Here is a 17,649-nt window from a genome sequence, read left to right on the forward strand (position 1 = left end):
TTCCAAGATTGGAAGTCACATGGTCTGCCTTTCGTTGCCACAACTGAATCACAGTGAAGATGAGACGTTCTGACATCAAACGTATACTTTAAATGTTAACAATTTACTGATCAAACAAAATACCCAGGTTTTCTGAAAACCATAAAACTTTAAGTTCTGATTGGAAAAAGTGACAATCATTCCTGCCTTCATTGCACGCATGGTACTGAAGATGGTGCAGGATGTTAAGTATACTCCTTGCTGACAGATGTTTCTGTTCATACATTGTTCTCCCAAGATCATGCCAGGTTGCGTCCCCCCCCCCCCCCCCCCCCCATGAGTTCACGGTGGTTGTGGTTCAGAGTTTTGAGAAGGGAACAGTCTTCAGACTCTTCTTCTCCATGGCCGCCTGGGCAGATTTCATCACGTCCTGTGTCTGGAGCATGCTCATGTTCCACGTTGCCTGGGGGGGAGAAAGTGTCATTACTGGAACCACAACCACCCTCACCCTGGTCATGTGATGGAGCATAATATTTATGTTCTGTGCTTTATAGTGGTTCTATTTATGCTCTCAACCCTACCAGCTCCTCCACAACCTGTCTCTGTATTCAGTGTCTATGTACAGTCTCCTAGATATCAATATTAGCTGTGGTTTCTTCCTGGAAGTCTTTAGATATGAACAGTGCTGTCTTTCGGCCCCTCACCATGTAGTCTAGCCCCTCGGCCACGCTGTGGTCCCTGGAGTAGATGAGGTTGATCTTGGTTCCCTGGGTCGCCACAGGGCTGCGGCACGCGATCTCCCCGGCCATCTCCATCGCCGCCGCCATCATCACCTCCTTATCCGTAAACACCCGACTAGAGGGGTGGGAATGGCAAACACCAGGCTGTCATCCAAACTCGTGATCCTGTTCTAATAATCATTCATGGATCACTGTTTAAAATTGAGTCCTACCATCTGTTATGTTTAGTGTCAGCTAAAGATTACATTATTTTAGGTCAAAAGACATTACAAGCTGGGATTTAAAATCGATTGATGTGACACATGAAGGCCAATATGAAGGGTAACACCAACACAAACACTAACCTGACGAGTCCACAGCTCTTGGCTTCATCAGCGTAGAGCTTCCTTGCCGTCAGTGCCAGCTCATTGACCAGACTAGAGAAAGATAAATTGCATTCAATCCTTTACCAGTTTTATCCCAAGCAACGTACACGTGAGGCTGAGAATCAAACAAGCGAAAAGGCGTGCACTGATGTACCCCATAATTACTAATGGGACATGTCTGTACACCTTAACATAGAGAGGCTAGAAGAGCAGAGGTGTTGGGAGGGGGAGCTGTTGGTTTTTACCTTCGGCTGCCGATGACTTTAGGAAGTCTCTGTAGGGTTCCTACATCTGCTGCCAGACCGATGTCTACTTCCTTGTGGAAAAAATATGCTCTTTTATAGGATTCACTCATAGTATTCTCTGTTTGAGGTAGGGGAGGGTATGGATCTCACTTTAATCTGAAACCAAGCGTCCTGGGTACACAGGCGTATGTCGCAGGCCGTGATGAGGTCCACTCCTGAAAAAGGAGTAATAATAGCCTTTAGTTTTAATTGGCTATCGATATGTCCAGATTATCTTAAGATAAAATTGAGTTAAAATGCTACACTTTTGACTTTTACAGGAGAAACTTTTTCAGTTTGGCATGAGTAGAAGTGTAATTGATTACCTCCTCCCACACAGGCTCCGTGCACGGCCACCAACACCGGCTTTGGACACTTAAGGAAGGAACACAACCACCATTACTATGTTTGATTACTTAATCAAACGTCTGGATAATGTTTCTCCTCAGGTTAAAAAAAGGTGGGGCGTAAAAGTTACGTATTTAGTATTGATAAAGACAAGACAAACACATACAACAACACAGTGAAAGCGTTCTTGTGTTTACCCTCTCGATGACTGAGAAGGTTTCTTGGTACTTGGTGATGATCTTTCTCATGTTCCATGAGTGCCTCGCCGTGTCGTCGCCCTCTGGCTGCAACACATCGCTGGCCATGTCCATCAGGTCGATACCTGGAGAGAGGAACATTTTATTATAACGTTTTTATTCCTCCCAGATGGGAAATTACTCTTTCACAGCAAACGAATTACAGGACAGTGAAAAGCTATATATTAAAGGGAGAGATTAGAGAGAGGAGAAAATAACACGATATTTTAACTCAACAACCTAAAAACTTCCCCTCCCTCGCTATGTTTCTCCAGCATTTAGGTGTTGCATGTTGCAGGTGTTGCTGTGACGGACAAGATACATTCCCTGAACCAATAACAACTACCTCAGTAAATAAGTGGCGGATGGCTGACATTTTTAATAAATGACATGCAAGTAGTAGCTGTTATATACACCTACAGCACCTTAATTAAGAATATGCTTAACCAACTACTAAATATATAGACATTCATCAAGCAGTTGAAATAAACAAAACTAAGGTAAATATTATGACCTGTAATGGTCAGTCAACAAAATGCTAGGGACCGTTTCCATAAGGCAACAATTGTCTACCACCTTTGCCTAGGTATATATGCAGAAGCCTCATTGGTCTTGTTGTTTACCTGCGGTGAAGATCTTGCCTGCCCCCGACACCACAACTACTCTGCACTCCGAGTCCTCCGCGATCTGGTTGAAGCAATCCACCATCTCACTTAGAAAAAAAACAACAACAAAAAAAAGTAGCATACTGCATTTATTTATCTATCGTTTCCTGCATGTGCTAAATAGTTGTCTGCATTGCCTGTTTTAAAAGTGCTTTTTAGATAATCTGCCCAGGGACCTTCTGATGAAGATTAGTTAGTCAATTTACATTTACAGAAATGTTGATTTATGTGCTCTGTTCCTAAAAACATAAACAGAACTAAACCTAATAATGTCAACTGTTAATGTCTACCTCAACCATTTCAAATGTTTAAGTATTTAGTTTTTACTCTGATGCAATATTTGCATGTCTTTAATTATTTTAACTGTTCTGTACTTAATGCTTTGACACACTTCATTATCCATCCGAGATTAATCAAGTTCATTTTATCTAACAATCGCAGAGTTAAAACAGTGGACCGATCACAGGGTGAGAGACATAAACACAGACCAATAGTATCAAAAAAACACCAGGATCTAAAACTAAGATTTCCATATAAAAGGCAAGATAGTGTAGAGGTCAAGGTATTTAAATCCCAGATAATAGGTAATCGGTTATATATTGTCCAAAGCCTCCCTTTAGACATCCTCGGGCAGAATTCCCCCTAACTCCTACCTGCGACATGCATCTAAAATAATCTAGAATAGTAGCTAAATGCTACTAAAGGACGGTTCATTATGACTCCTGAGCCCCCTACCTCCAGAAAGCCCGGTTCATGGCGTTGCGTTTCTCTGGGCGGTTGAGCTCGACATGTGTGATGGCCTCGGTTGGGCGGCTGACCACCAGGGAGGTGAAGGGACCGCCGCCGGAAGACATGGCTCTCACTGCGTTCTGCCCAAGCAGACACGCTCCTGGGAGCAAGAGAATTACTGTTTAACACCTGGTCTGTGTGTGTGTCTGTGTGTAATGACGAAGCATGTCTATATTGACCTGGAGGTTGTGGGTGTGTTTGAGTGGGACAAGGTCCATTTCCTTGGCCCAGTGGTTTAAATAATTGTATCTGTATCAGAATGATCTCCATTATAGCTTTGGTTTGCTGTAGTTTTGAGTGATTTGTTCCTCTGCCAGACCAATCTGTATTCTGCTATTTGGATTTCTCATTTAAGAAGCGATATATAGGCATCGTCTTTGTTTGGCAAAGGACACAACAGCCATTTTTTTCCTTGACTTTGAAAGGCTAAATATGTAGCATTATGTCTATTATTTTCCAATTAAGTAATTAATTAACATTTATAAATAAATGTACACATGTACTCTCTTTACTGTTTGACCCCTATTTGCTACCTAATGAACTGTATCTGCATTCACTGTAAGTTGTTCTGAAAAACATCTAATATCTTCAAATACAATCATAGTATATAGTTTAAGACTGTCAAAATGCACCAAGTCATCGAAAGTAACTTCATATTGACCTTTCACCTACATGTTGGATAACGCAGCTCTCCAAACGCACAATCATCGAATGACACTTTTATTACGCGTATATATAAATATTATATATCATCTTGTTCTCCAATAGATATTGTAACGTTTGATATATTATATATTACTTACTTTTTCTGAATGCTGTCCTTACAAAGGATGACAACATTGCCCTGTATCAACTCTTCCTCTGAGATGAAGTCCTGGACCAGTGAGGATATACCACGTTCCGGGTGGAGGCCCTGATAAACGTGTTAATATATATAAACATATAATACTATAGAATTGTAGGAATGGGATGTTTTTAGAGAACAACCATGGATGGACTCACCTAGATTTCAAGTTCTTCTTCTACCTCAGAGTAACAAGACTGTCGCCGCTAACTGGTTAAACAAATGAACTGCAGGTCTAATGATATTCTCAGACTAATATTTATAATCTGATTTTCCTGGATAATGTTAGAATGACCTCGCCAGGCCAACCTGCCGGACATCTGCCGGAGCAAATAAAACATGAGTTCAACGATTCGTCTAATTCCAAGGCTACAATAAGGTAGTCACCACATAATATACTATATAGCCTACTTTATGTACAATTTAAATGAGAAAGTATTTTTTTATAAACTGTTCGATTGTCAACATATCCCGCAGGGTTGTTACTAATATAATAAAATAAGAAATTATACAAAAATAATAATCTACGAATGCCAACAATCAGCTCGAACTCGCGCTAAACGGAAGTCCAACCTTTTGGTATAAATCCATTTCCGCCTCCTCTTCAAGTCCTTTCCTGTCTATGGCCTATTGAAAGATGGCGGTGCAAATCTCCAAGAAGAGGAAGGTTAGCAACTGTTTATACTAAATATATCCATTTAAAACACCCATCTCTATAAAATAGTACCAGTTAAATGTACACAGAGGTGTCGTGTGCCAGTTTGGATATGATTTTGGAAGATTTATCCCCGCATCTGTTAGGATTAGCACAGATCCTCACCTCGCAATCAGGGCTCTTGCTGCCGCTAGCGCCTCAGCTAACACGTTAGGTTTGCCACATTTCTAATTTATAGCCACAATTTCACTCATTATCAACAGCGAGTAGACATGGAAATATGCTTTAAGTGCAAATAGGCAAACCTTTGCAGTGCACTCCCGGTATTGTCAGTGAGGTTTACAAATGTCTGTAAACTATGTTAAACGCCGGTTTCCACGTTTGTTTGTAGTTCGTCTCCGACGGGATCTTCAAGGCCGAGCTGAACGAGTTCCTGACCCGCGAGCTCGCCGAGGATGGCTACTCCGGTGTGGAGGTTCGCGTCACCCCAACCCGCACAGAGATCATCATCCTGGCCACAAGGTGAGCCTTGCACCCTACACGGTACACTGACGGTCGACATTAACTGTTGTTGGTGGTTAGGCAGTGAAAAGAGCTAGAAGTCTGTACTGAGTGCTCACTGGAGAGTGAAGAGTTGCTTGGTCTTTCAGTAGGCAATGGGATGTGAATACAGAGATGGTGATTTGCATCTCTTAGTGGGTGGACACTGAATGTACAAGGTGTTTAAAAGTGCAGGTAGGGGTAATGAATCACTTCTGTTGAAAGGTTTTATTTATACATGAAGGAAGTAGAATCTAATGAAACTACATTCCATATCGTGTTAGTCAGGACAACCTGGTCTCCCTTCAGTGATGATACGATGACGAGTCGGAACGGGGCCGTCCAACTCTGGGACTGACCGGCCCAGGGTCACGTTTTGTGGTTCTGGTCCGGTTCCCCAGAGCGGGCGGTCTATTCGATTGAAGACATATGAGGCATTTGTCTGAGAAGGGTTGTCGAGGAAACACTTGTTTAAGGGAATGTTTGTCATAAAGGAGATGGTAGTGGTAGGTACAGTGGTTAGTCCACCATTAGGGTCATCCCGATATCTTCAAGGATGCTTTCATGTAAATGCTGCAGGTGTATAGTAAATAGGGCTGCTACAGGGTGTCAAACCTTTTACAATTCATTTAAAGTGAGGGAGTCTCTTATATTGAACCTACACAGATGGAGGGTTTGTGACAGGATGTGCCACTAAATGGAAATGCAAGTCTTGAGCCCTGCTGAAACAGCAACCACATCATCCTAGACTTGAGAAATGTATCTGGCTACCTTAAAGACTGAAACGGTTTTGAACACGACAATGCATGCATGCCCTGGAACCGGGACTAGTGAACAGCACACTTTTTTATCCAAAGTGACTCGCATGTTTTAGTAAACCCCTTCACTCTTGTTCACAGGACCCAGAATGTTCTAGGGGAGAAGGGCCGTCGCATCAGAGAACTGACCGCTGTGGTCCAGAAGAGGTTTGGCTTCCCAGAGGGCAGTGTGGAGGTAAGACACAACACTGTGTGTTGCATATGGCATGACGTTGAACTAGGCTGTGAATGATGTGGCTATTGTCGATTCGGTCTAGTATTCTAGGCACAATGGAATATGTAATTTAACCTACATGCCATTATTTTAGTAGTGACATTTCCTGGCTCAATAGGGTGGGTCTATCTATTAAGTTGTCCTGTAAGTTTGAACAGCCTGGTCTCCCTTCAGTGATGATACGATGACGAGTCGGAACGGGGCCGTCCAGCTCTGGGATTGACCGGCCCAGGGCCACGTTTTGTGGTTCTGGTCCGGTTCCTCAGAGCAGGCGGTCTTTGTCGATTGAAGACATATGAGGCATTTGTCTGAGGAGGGTTTCTCTAAATGCCTGCATGGTATCCCTAATAAATTGGGGTTTAATGTAGCCTCTTCATCTCTGATGAATATTTTTAACTAGGTGGGTTTCTTGTCGTCTTGACCAGGAGTTGTTCACAACTTGTATTAATCATCATTTCCTCTGCTCCTCCAGCTGTATGCTGAGAAGGTGGCGACCCGTGGTTTGTGCGCCATCGCCCAGGCAGAGTCTCTGCGCTACAAGCTGCTGGGAGGTCTGGCCGTGCGTAGGTATGGAAACGTCTAATCCTTTCTTTCTTGGTAAACAAACTATGATCAATCTCTACTAATTTCTGCAAGAGCCGTGGCTAAGTTACCATACTAGGCACGGGAGAGCTGTATAGTTGGCTGACTCTGACTGTGGGATAGTGAGTTGACAATGTCTTACCAAAGATCACCAGTTCATACCTTGTAGCCATCATCTGTAACTCGATGGCACTTATTGATTACCCTTCAGCGATGATACGATGACGAGTCAGAATTGGGCTGTCCGGCTCTGGGACTGACGGGCCCAGGGCCACGTTTTGTGGTTCTGGTCCGGTTCCTCAGAGTGGGCGGTCTTTCTAGTTTGATGACATATGAGGCATTTGTCTGAGAAGGGTTGTAGAAAAGAGAGCTAAATGTGTGTCCCGCTGTTGGAAACCGCTAAAAATAATAGTTTAATGATGAGGTGCGTTCAGAGTGAAACGGATGTATAAACTTGGAAATAACTTAAAAAACTCATGTAGATGGGTATAATGTTTATTTAAACATCTTGCTTTTAATCAAAATAACCTCCATCCTGCACATGCTTGATGGACCAGAAGCGAGACATTACTAACACTGGTCTCCTCCCCTCCAGGGCGTGCTACGGTGTGCTGCGTTTCATCATGGAGAGCGGCGCTAAGGGCTGTGAGGTGGTGGTGTCCGGTAAGCTGAGGGGTCAGAGGGCCAAGTCCATGAAGTTCGTGGACGGTCTGATGATCCACAGCGGAGACCCTGTCAACTACTACGTTGACACCGCCGTCCGCCACGTCCTGCTCAGACAGGGTGAGACACTCAGACTCAATAATGCACCCACTACCTCTGTCAATATACTCTCTTCCCTACACTCAAACACTTCCTTTACCTCGCCTGGTGTTAATGTATAGATCATGCGTTATATTAATGGTTACATTCATCATTTTTGTGGAAACAAAAATTCACAGACAACAATCCAAATAATTCAATCAGGCAGACATATTTTAAGAAACAAATAAATGTTCTTACTTGCCATAATGCATGGATTTTCGAGCGTATTTGCTCTACCAATGCTGGGTAAAGTGAAGCGGTGTAGGACACTGACCTCTTAGCTTAGGTGTGACTTTAATCCCTGTGTTGTCAAAAATCCCTACTTGGTACTATTGAGCCATAGTCTATTGAGCTATAGTCTAACGTGCAATGGCTCTTATTGATTACCCTTCAGTGATGATACGATGACGAGTCGGAACGGGGCTGTCGAGCTCTGGGACTGACCGGCCCAGGGCCACGTTTTGTGGTTCTGGTCCGGTTCCTCAGAGCAGGCGGTCTTACTCGATTGAAGACATATGAGGCATTTGTCTGAGAAGGATTATAGAGGCTAATAGTTAGTTAAATGTGTGAACTCAATGAGTGGCTGTAATTGGCTTTCAGAAGTTTGCCATGTATTGCTGTGAGGCAGGTTAACTGCAGTTGGAATCGGCTAACGCTAGTAATCAGGGTGTTGACAAGGTTAACACCTTTCTTGTAATGCGGAAGGACAGTGATTTTAACATTATTTCTGAAGTGCTTTTTGTGCTAAATGGGGTCACCATGGGGGAAACGAAAACAAAAGGAGTTTAAAGAACATGTCAACTAGCCTTGTGCTAACGGGGCAAACGCCTTAAGTGGTTGCTGCAATCTTTTTATTTATTTTTCGCATTACTATTACATTGAGGTACCAGTGATTGGTTATCAGTGTCATGTGCTTAACTGGATTGCGTAGTTTCCCTGGTGACCAGCTGGCATGTCTTACCATTGTTGATAAACTAGCTGAATAACATCGACCTGTATGTGTTCAGGTGTGCTGGGCATCAAGGTCAAGATCATGCTGCCCTGGGACCCCAGCGGTAAGATCGGCCCCAAGAAGCCCCTCCCTGACCACGTGAGCATCGTCGAGCCCAAGGACGAGCCCCTGCCCACCACCCCCACCTCGGAGCAGAAGGGAGCCAAGCCAGAAGCCCCCGTCATGCCCCAGGGAGGACCCCCTCCACCCACCGCATAAAAGGGTAAGCCTTGGTCTCTACCACCACCACCAAGTAGAGAATTGCTCAGTCTCCTCCACCACATAGAAGGATGGAGGATGCCTCTTGCCAAGTGAGAATCATCTGTATTCACTGCAAGATGCTTTCGATAACATCAATTGTGCCAAAGGATCTAGTTGAATAAGATCATGCTTTGGTAATCTCAAAAAGGTCGTTTTGGATAAAGAGTTGGTGTTGGTGTCAGGAAAACCTGACTACTAGTGGTCCAAGTCATGTCGCATAGTAATGACATTAAACAGTTGTTCTTGTGTGAGTTGTTGCTGTTGTGTCGTTTGGCTCATGACCGTTGACAAAGCAGTATGCTTGAAGTCTGAACCTGGTGTTTAGTTACACTTGTTACCCTTCAGTGACGATACGATGACGAGTCGGAATTGGGCTCTCTGCTCTGGGACTGACCGAGCCAGGGCCACGTTTTGTGGTTCTGGTCCGGTTCCTCAGAGTGGGCAGTCTTTCTAGTTTGAAGACATATGAGGCATTTGTCTGAGAAGGGTTGATATTCAAATCTGGATATTTTTGTAAGGCTTGAAGGGACAACCTGTTTTTGCATGGTTCTTGATGCAGTGGATCACTAATCTATTCTCTTGTTCTCTCTGGCAGGTTCCCCCTTCTCCCGATGGAATCAAGACCCTGAGATTTTTGTGTACAAAAAAACAATAAAATCTGGAAATACAACAATCCTGCATTTTGTCTGTATGAACTGCACGTCTTCATTGGCCTTTTGTAGAATTGTCATTGGCCTTTTGTAGAAGTGTTGCAACAATAGGAAATTTGAATTCTCCTTGAGCAGATAAACCGCTCTAAAATTGATAGCCCTTGTAAAGTAACAAAAGTGCTGCCTCTCTTGTGACCTTAATATGGTTAGCATCCCAATAATGGTATAACACATCCGAAGTTTAGGTTTAACGACCTGAGGCACCTTCAGTGACGGTGAAGCGTCACTAACTAATTAGACACGCCTCCGGAACTCACCTGTACTGTTGGCTACATGGGATCTGACATCAACCATATTGTTGCTGGGCGGGCAGGTGCGGAGAGAGGAAAATGAGTTTGCCCGACTTAAAATCGCATGGGAAACCGGCAGCTCGTGCCATGACGGTAACTACTTGATGGTAGAAGTTCGTTAATGATGTGGGCGCTTTCGATGTTGGTGATGAATCGCAACGTGTTTTAGAAGAGCGAACTTTTGTAAATCCTGACGGGTTCCTATTGCGTGGGACCGCGGTTTTATCCAATATCGTCCCCTCGCAGACGGGATCTGTAACGATAGCCTACTGTAGTGTACTGCATGGGAAATCAGTCCGTATTTTGCACAAACGTGGGGATTTATTTAAATGCGTGTACCGCAAAGTCTGTTCACTACATTTTTGAGCTGGTCTCAGCTGTTCTGCTTCACACATTCAGCGATAAGGAAATGGTCGAAGCAGAATTTGGTAGGCCTATCAAGTTTTCCACCCTGAAATCAAAATGAGTACGTGGATGATTGAAATACCTAAATCTTAGTCATATATTCGTGCTATGACCGGACGCATTCACTTCGCAGCGTGCACATGTGGTAGGCTAGTCCTCAACCTCCTAAACCAACTCATTGCAATGTGAAAAGTACTCCTATAAAGCAATACAATGCTTTAAGAGCTTATGTCGACATTGCTGGCTTGCTGATGGCCAACTTGTGATCAGCGATACAGGCTTATCTATTTAAACAAACCAGTGGGTCCCGGACGCCCTTCCTGGAGTGCTTGTTGGCCTCATGTAACATCTGTCCATTGTTTACCAGATAGATCTAGTTTTCTTTCTTTACTAATGGGTTTAAAATATATAGCACCACATAATCCCATGTTGTAAAGGTGTCCCTTAAAGCAAAGGTTTTAGTGCCGTTTGAAATGACCTGTTATTTATTTTAGAAACATTTGTGTGCGCTTCACCATTTTTTTATTTGTCTTTATTTTTATTCAATTTGGGATAGCAGCACATTAGGGAAAGACAAGCTTCAACACACACACACACACACACACACACACACACACACACACACACACACATAGGATAAATAATTGAAAGCTTTTGATCTGTTTTGATGTAGTCCTTTTGCACATCCCTAAATATATTTGAAAATAGAATAAGTCGAGTTGATTCAACGTTTCCAAATGATAGGCATAATAATCCATTAGTCTGTAAATCTGTACATTTGTTTTTAATAACTTCCTCTGCTCCTAGTCCACCGTGGTGCAACTAAACGTTGGTGGGCACCTGTTTTCTACCTTCCTGAGCACCCTGATGAGGCACCCCGACTCTCGGCTGGCGGAGCTGTTCAGCGGCAAGCCGCCCAAGCTCCGTACGGACGCCGCGGGGCGCTATTTCATCGACCGGGACGGCACGCACTTCGGAGCCGTGCTCGACTACCTGCGGATGGACCGTGTACCCACCGAGAACATAAAGGAGGTTTGTAGCTTTAGTGCAGGGGAGAGGGGAGTTTCACAGGAAGGAGCACCAGCACCCACATGCAGGGACTTGGTAGAACTATGTAGTGAAGCCCTCATACTAGGACAATAAGAATGCATTGTGTCCTTAAAACACACATTTTCTGTTGGATTTTAAGGTGTTTTAGCATCTATCCTACATATGGTCAAGGAATGCGTTACGGCACAACACTAGCGCATTTTTCAATAAAGGTTTGTGTGTTGCGGTGGTTTTGGTACGTGTGTGCAGGTTCTCAGAGAAGCCCTCCACTATGACATCAAGCCTCTGGTGAAGTTGATGGCGGAGACACCGCAGAACTTCGGGGAGACAGTGGGGCGACAGCAGTTCCTTTCCAGAGTCCCCCACTACCTTGAGAACATCGAGGTGGGAGTTATACCCAATAATGTATTTTGTATACACAATAATGTACAGTTATACTCAATAGCATACTGTTTATACATGGTCATTAACAATTATACACGTGACATATGATAAAATACTGCTTATATGCAATCATGTTCTTATACACAATAATATAGTAGTAGGCTACTTGTTAAAATACTGGCTTTAAAGCATAAAATGCAGTTATACATCATAAACGATAATCCAAGGCTGACTTTTTTAATGACTGCGTAACCCTGACTGACGTTTTTTAATGGTGTCTAAACCCAGGCTGACATTGTGTTTCGATGAGGTCTAAACCCAGGCTGACATTGTGGTTAGATGGGGTCTAAACCCAGACTGCCATTGTGTTTCAATGGGGTCCAAACCCAGTCTGACGTTGTGTTTCGATGGGGTCTAAACCCAGGCTGACATTCTGTTTAGATGGGGTATAAACCCAGACTGACGTTGTGTTGCGATGGGTTCCAAACCCAGTCTGACGTTTACATTTACATTTACATTTAGGGCATTTAGCCAACGCTTTTATCCAAAGCGACTTACAATAAGTGCATTTGTTACAATAAGTGCATTTGTCATAAGAAGTGAAACAATATATCGCTGTCGGTACAGTAAAGATGTTCATAGAACCAAGTGCAAGTATTACAATCGCTAGGCTAACCCATTCCCCGTGTAAAGCAAAGATCGCAGCTACTGTAGATGCTACACAATTAAGTACCTTGAACAAGTGCAATGTACAAGTGTCAGGACGTACAACATTCAATGGTGGCTGTGCATTGCTTTCTATGCAGAGTCGAGGTAAACTCTGAACAGAACTCGTGACGTTGTGTTGCGATGGGTTCCAAACCCAGTCTGACATTGTGTTTCAATGGGGTCCAAACCCAGTCTGACATTGTGTTGCGATGGGTTCCAAACCCGGACTGACGCTCTCTCGATGATCTCTAGGTTCTGATCCGCATCGCGCGGGCCGAGGCGGTGGCCAGCCGCAGCTCCAGCATCCTCATCTGTGTTCTGCGGACAGAGGAGGACCTGGGTCTCCATGACAACGCCATGGGCAGCCTGGAGGTGGGGAAGGAGTCGGTGGTGACATTCGGGCCGTGGAAGGCGTCCCCGTCCGTGGCCGACCTGCTGGACTGTATCAGAATGGACGTGGGGGGCCGCGGATACCGCGTGGCCATCCAGCCGCAGCCCGCTGTCCGGGGCTTCCTGTCCCGCAGCTACGACTGCTTCTTCAAGGTCACCTTCACCTGGTGGTAGGACGGAGAGGACTGCTCTAGACCGGGAATCAGCCCTGGTCTGAACAAAACATCATCCTCACCACCACCATCATCACTCGCCATCAGTACTGTGTGAACAAAACACCACCATCATCATCCTCATCATCCTCATCATCACCACCACTACCATCAACGCCTTCAGCACTGTGTGAACCAAACATGACCATCAGCATCATCATCACTGGTGTGAACAAACCAGTACCATCCCAATGAACAAAACTTAATCACCATTATCACCACCTTTATTGTCATGATCATCATCCTTATGTTAAACATGAGTTTACCATTTAATTCAATATAACCAATAAAAGGGTTTGTTTTTTATTGAATCGCAGGAATGCCTTGAAACAACTTTCAAGCCACTAAAGTACACCTATTTCTGATGAGTAATTGTGTTGAGGTTACGAGAGGGGAATACCCATTTTGGGTGAGTTGTGAAGGTCTTTCTGTTTAGAAGTTTGGTCTTATTGTGGTCCAACCTCAGCGGGATAGATAGAGAATCAGACATCAAAATCATATTTCCACCGCAAAAGGTTTCCTCTGTAACATTGCCCCTTCCAGGGGCCTCTTTCGCTGACAAACATCTTTAGTTGAATCTATGCATTGTCAAACATTTAACCCTTTCACCTCAAGCAGTGCAGTCAGCATTTTGTAAAATAACAGAAGACGAAACAAAGGCTTCCCCACAACATGCCTACAACCACCTCGAAAACTAAAAGGACAAATAATATTTTGATACTGACAAAAATGCATTTGCTCCCACACAGGCCATGAGTTAATTTCAGCTTCTTACACATAATCTTTAAAAGGCGCAACTGTTCATTTTATTTCAAATGGCATCTCAATGTGGCCGAAGTGCTATCGATTATTGGTCGTGGATGAAAGGTTTGAAACCCGTAGTCGAAGAATGTTGCAAATCTCTTGACAGGAAATGAGAGGTCCCCGACCACACACTTAACCATCCGGACCAGGGCACAAAGGACTCTATCGCTATGAGCAACAACCATCGACCAGACTGACAAACAGACAGAAGAGAGAACAAAGGATGCATGCATATCTCTTAGCAATACTCCTGCTTCATCACATTCTAACAGGTACTACAATTTTCAATTCTGTGGGGTCATTAGGATATGTATTCATAGTTTATTCCCTCAACTAAGGTAGTTTTCTGCACGTGAAACTTTTAATAATATATATTTTTTATTAGGTTTTTATAAAATTTCCTCTAGGTCCCTAATCCACACAGGGACTCTTTCATGCCTTAATAACAGCATTTTAACTAACCGTATTTTTTGTACATTTGTGCAAGATATACAAATAGGCTACTGTACTTATTTTTTGGGTGGTAAATCTGCTGCATTTTACCTGCAGAATTTTGCCCATGCGAGAAATTAACCATGCCAGTAGAGGGGGGAGATTCTGTGGGAAAGGACGAAATATGGAGTCTACATTATTTACAGTATAAAATAATATTTAGGTATTTTTTAAAGTGTAAAAATATATCTACGTATTTTCAAAACATGGCATGTTCTGTCCTTTCATGCCTCAAAGCTAAATAAATACATGAATGGAACATGAACGCTGTAGTAGATATTCAAGGGCTTTTTGAATATGTACTAATATAAATAAATATAAATAAATACATTTTGCATATATAAAAGTGGCATATATGAAGCGCTGGTTCGCCATCAAAAAAAGAAGACGTTGAAGCGGAGCATGCGCATCAAGCCGTTTGTAGGCACCGAAAACGCCGGTGTTACACCAAATTCTGCGACCAACCAAAAGGGTGACCCCAGGGGGCGCTCTTGCACATTTTCTGCAACATGCCCGAGATTGAAGCGTAGACAGGCGAAAAAACGGTGTGCCTTATAACCAAAACATAAATAAAATAAGATCTCCCCCCACTGGTGGGTCTTTCTTTTCTTGATACAAAGATTAATTCTAAACAGCATTTTACAGAGCAGGCCTAGCCTATAATAGGAAATGCTCAAAGCTAAAACAGCTTAATTAAACACTGACTGTATACTCTTTATGGGGAAATAATCAACGGTGATTGACCGTAGGCCTACTAAACGCCCTATCCATTTTATGGGTCTGTAAAATGCTAATCAAATCAAATCAATGTATTAAACACATTTAATAACAGGTGAGGGGGTGGGGGGAGATCTTAAGTTTTATTCATGTTTTTGTTATAATGCACACTACGCCTCAAACTCGTGCATGTTGCAAAAAACTTACCACAGCGCCCCCTGGGTTCACACTCTTTGGTGGGTCGCAGAATTCGGTATAACACCGGATCCGTACGGACGGTCAGTCCAATCGTACAAGACTTCTGAGTTTTTACGCAATTTTCTTTTTCCGTTTCCGTGTATCTACCTGTGCAGGTGTGATGGGCGTGAGCCAACCCGAGACCCGAGTGTACGGCAACGTTGATGGCAACGTCACCCTACACTGCGGCCACAGCAACCCTCTCCCCCAATGCTCCTGGCATTTCTGTGAGAGCAACTGCCAGCAGCATCATCTGCAGGTGGAAGACGGGGAGGTGCAGCAGGACACGGAGCGGTCCAATCGCACCTCGCTTGGCTCCAACTGCTCGCTCCGCCTCAGCCGCCTTCATCCCGGAGACGCGGGGATGTACTTTTGCTATCCTAACGGCCGTGAACCCAAGGCTGTTGTGAACGTATACCTCTCCCTGCTTACCGTGTCCTCCACCAGCCCACTGAGCCAGCTGAAGCCTGGGGGGAGGCTGGCCCTGAACTGCTTGCTTCACACCTACCACGACCCCTGGAACTGTTTCTCTCACAACAACCGCTCCTTCCACTTGAGCTGGGGGCTGGGACACCACGGCTCCACCCTGCCAGACCACCCCAGGTAAGACCCCTCTCTCCCCGCTGAAGGTCTGCGCCTCTCAAGGAAGCCACGCAAACACCCCTGTTAAAGGAGAACCCGACACCAACACCACTGGTAGATTGATTTGCGATGCAGAAAGAGGCCTCCCACTTTAGGTCAACAAACCCTACTGCATGTATAATCTCTGATTGGCTGGTAAGGATATCAGGTCGCCTGCTTTGAACAAAGTGGACCAGAATAAAACGATTTGTAGAGGAATATGCCCTGGATGGATTGACCCGTGTATGGGTTATTTGAGGATCTTTCTTGTTCAGATACTTTCTATCGAAGTTGATAGCTGCAGTAGAAAAGTAACATAGTGCAGGTTGAAATAAAAGCACGTAACTTTGTGACGTCTGCAAATACCTTCTGCCATATATTTCCACTATACCTCTGTTTGCCACAGGTTTGTTACCCTGGCCTCCTCCCCCTGTAACGTCACCCTGTTTGTGACCCTGCCTGAGGAGGATGAGGGGGCGGGGCTTAACATGAGCTGGCGCTGTCAGGTGACCAGCCTTACAGAAAGCGAAGTGGTAGGGAGCTTTCTGGACGCGAAGGCCATCTTCTTCCTTCACAACCCCGTGCCGGACAGCACCAGGAAGGAAGTGGGCGGCGGGATGCAGGGTCCGGAGCACTGCGTGTGGATATGGGACCACCTGGTCCCTGCAGGCCGCATGGTGCTGTTCTGCATGGCTCAGCTAGCCGTGGTGGGCGCCGCGGTTCACCTTGGTTGTAAGCGGTACCGCGGGCGGTACTCACCGCGGGTCTGCGCTGGTGTGTAGTTTCTCTCAGCCTCTTTCTACAAGAACCTTCTGACACCATCAGGATTTACCGTGAACTTTATTCATCCATCTAATGTAGGCTATTTATCTCTATCTATCTATCTATCTATCTATCTATCTATCTATCTATCTATCTATCTATCTATCTATCTATCTATCTATCTATCTATCTATCTATCTATCTATCCATCCATCCATCCATCCATCCATCCATCCATCCATCCATCCATCCATCCATCCATCCATCCATCCATCCATCCATCCATCCATCCATCCATCCATCCATCCATCCATCCATCCATCCATCCATCCATCCATCCATCCATCCATCCATCCATCCATCCATCCATCCATCCATCCATCCATCCATCCATCTATCTATCTATCTATCTCATACTCTATCACTCTATCACTATATCACTCTATTGTCCATTTGTCTTCCAGCAACCAAGTGGGGGTTTATTAAGCATGTTGTAATTCTTATTCAAATAATAATAAAAAAAATTGACCACAGATTATCTTCAATCAAGTTTATTTATTGAGTAAAATGTTGTTGCACAACCTCCCAACACAGTCATTTTCAGGGCAAGGAAAAACTCCCCAAAGATGGAAGAAACCTTGAGATGGAAGAGGAATCCCTCCTCGCGTCTTGCTGGAGGAGTAGGCCTACCAGAACATCTTCACATGGTAGTGCTTCTTATATATTAGATGCTGTATGTGAGTGGTGGTAAA

General features: G+C 44.2%; 4 protein-coding genes across 4 annotated transcripts; 3 read left to right on the plus strand and 1 right to left on the minus strand.

Moving 5' to 3' along the window:
- Nucleotides 1–319: 319 nt before the first annotated feature.
- On the minus strand, nt 320–4,443 carry ech1 (enoyl CoA hydratase 1, peroxisomal). Its single transcript, XM_079733372.1, has 11 exons — nt 4,409–4,443; nt 4,210–4,319; nt 3,353–3,506; nt 2,576–2,664; nt 1,914–2,038; nt 1,695–1,743; nt 1,480–1,544; nt 1,330–1,400; nt 1,064–1,135; nt 684–834; nt 320–442 (listed from the first exon to the last, which is right to left on the minus strand). The coding sequence occupies exons 2-11, from the start codon at nt 4,244–4,246 to the stop codon at nt 338–340; spliced, it is 918 nt and encodes a 305-aa protein (XP_079589498.1). The 5' UTR covers nt 4,247–4,319; nt 4,409–4,443; the 3' UTR covers nt 320–337.
- Nucleotides 4,444–4,866: 423 nt separating this feature from the next.
- Nucleotides 4,867–9,788, plus strand: rps3 (ribosomal protein S3). Its single transcript, XM_079732708.1, has 7 exons — nt 4,867–4,917; nt 5,297–5,427; nt 6,345–6,438; nt 6,950–7,044; nt 7,655–7,842; nt 8,871–9,077; nt 9,711–9,788. The coding sequence occupies exons 1-6, from the start codon at nt 4,888–4,890 to the stop codon at nt 9,071–9,073; spliced, it is 741 nt and encodes a 246-aa protein (XP_079588834.1). The 5' UTR covers nt 4,867–4,887; the 3' UTR covers nt 9,074–9,077; nt 9,711–9,788.
- A 327-nt stretch (nt 9,789–10,115) lies between these two features.
- kctd14 (potassium channel tetramerization domain containing 14) lies at nt 10,116–13,575 on the plus strand. Its single transcript, XM_079734016.1, has 4 exons — nt 10,116–10,208; nt 11,328–11,552; nt 11,820–11,954; nt 12,915–13,575. The coding sequence occupies exons 1-4, from the start codon at nt 10,155–10,157 to the stop codon at nt 13,224–13,226; spliced, it is 726 nt and encodes a 241-aa protein (XP_079590142.1). The 5' UTR covers nt 10,116–10,154; the 3' UTR covers nt 13,227–13,575.
- A 674-nt stretch (nt 13,576–14,249) lies between these two features.
- LOC307073467 (uncharacterized protein) lies at nt 14,250–16,917 on the plus strand (the record flags this gene model as incomplete). Its single annotated transcript, XM_079733320.1, has 3 exons — nt 14,250–14,340; nt 15,631–16,117; nt 16,542–16,917. Exons 1-3 carry the CDS (start codon nt 14,292–14,294, stop codon nt 16,915–16,917), a joined length of 912 nt encoding a protein of 303 aa, XP_079589446.1. The 5' UTR covers nt 14,250–14,291.
- Between the last annotated feature and the right edge of the window lie 732 nt (nt 16,918–17,649).

This window comes from Pollachius pollachius (genome assembly GCF_949987615.1).
Source record: "Pollachius pollachius genome assembly, chromosome: 3".
NCBI classification, from domain to species: Eukaryota; Metazoa; Chordata; class Actinopteri; order Gadiformes; family Gadidae; genus Pollachius; species Pollachius pollachius.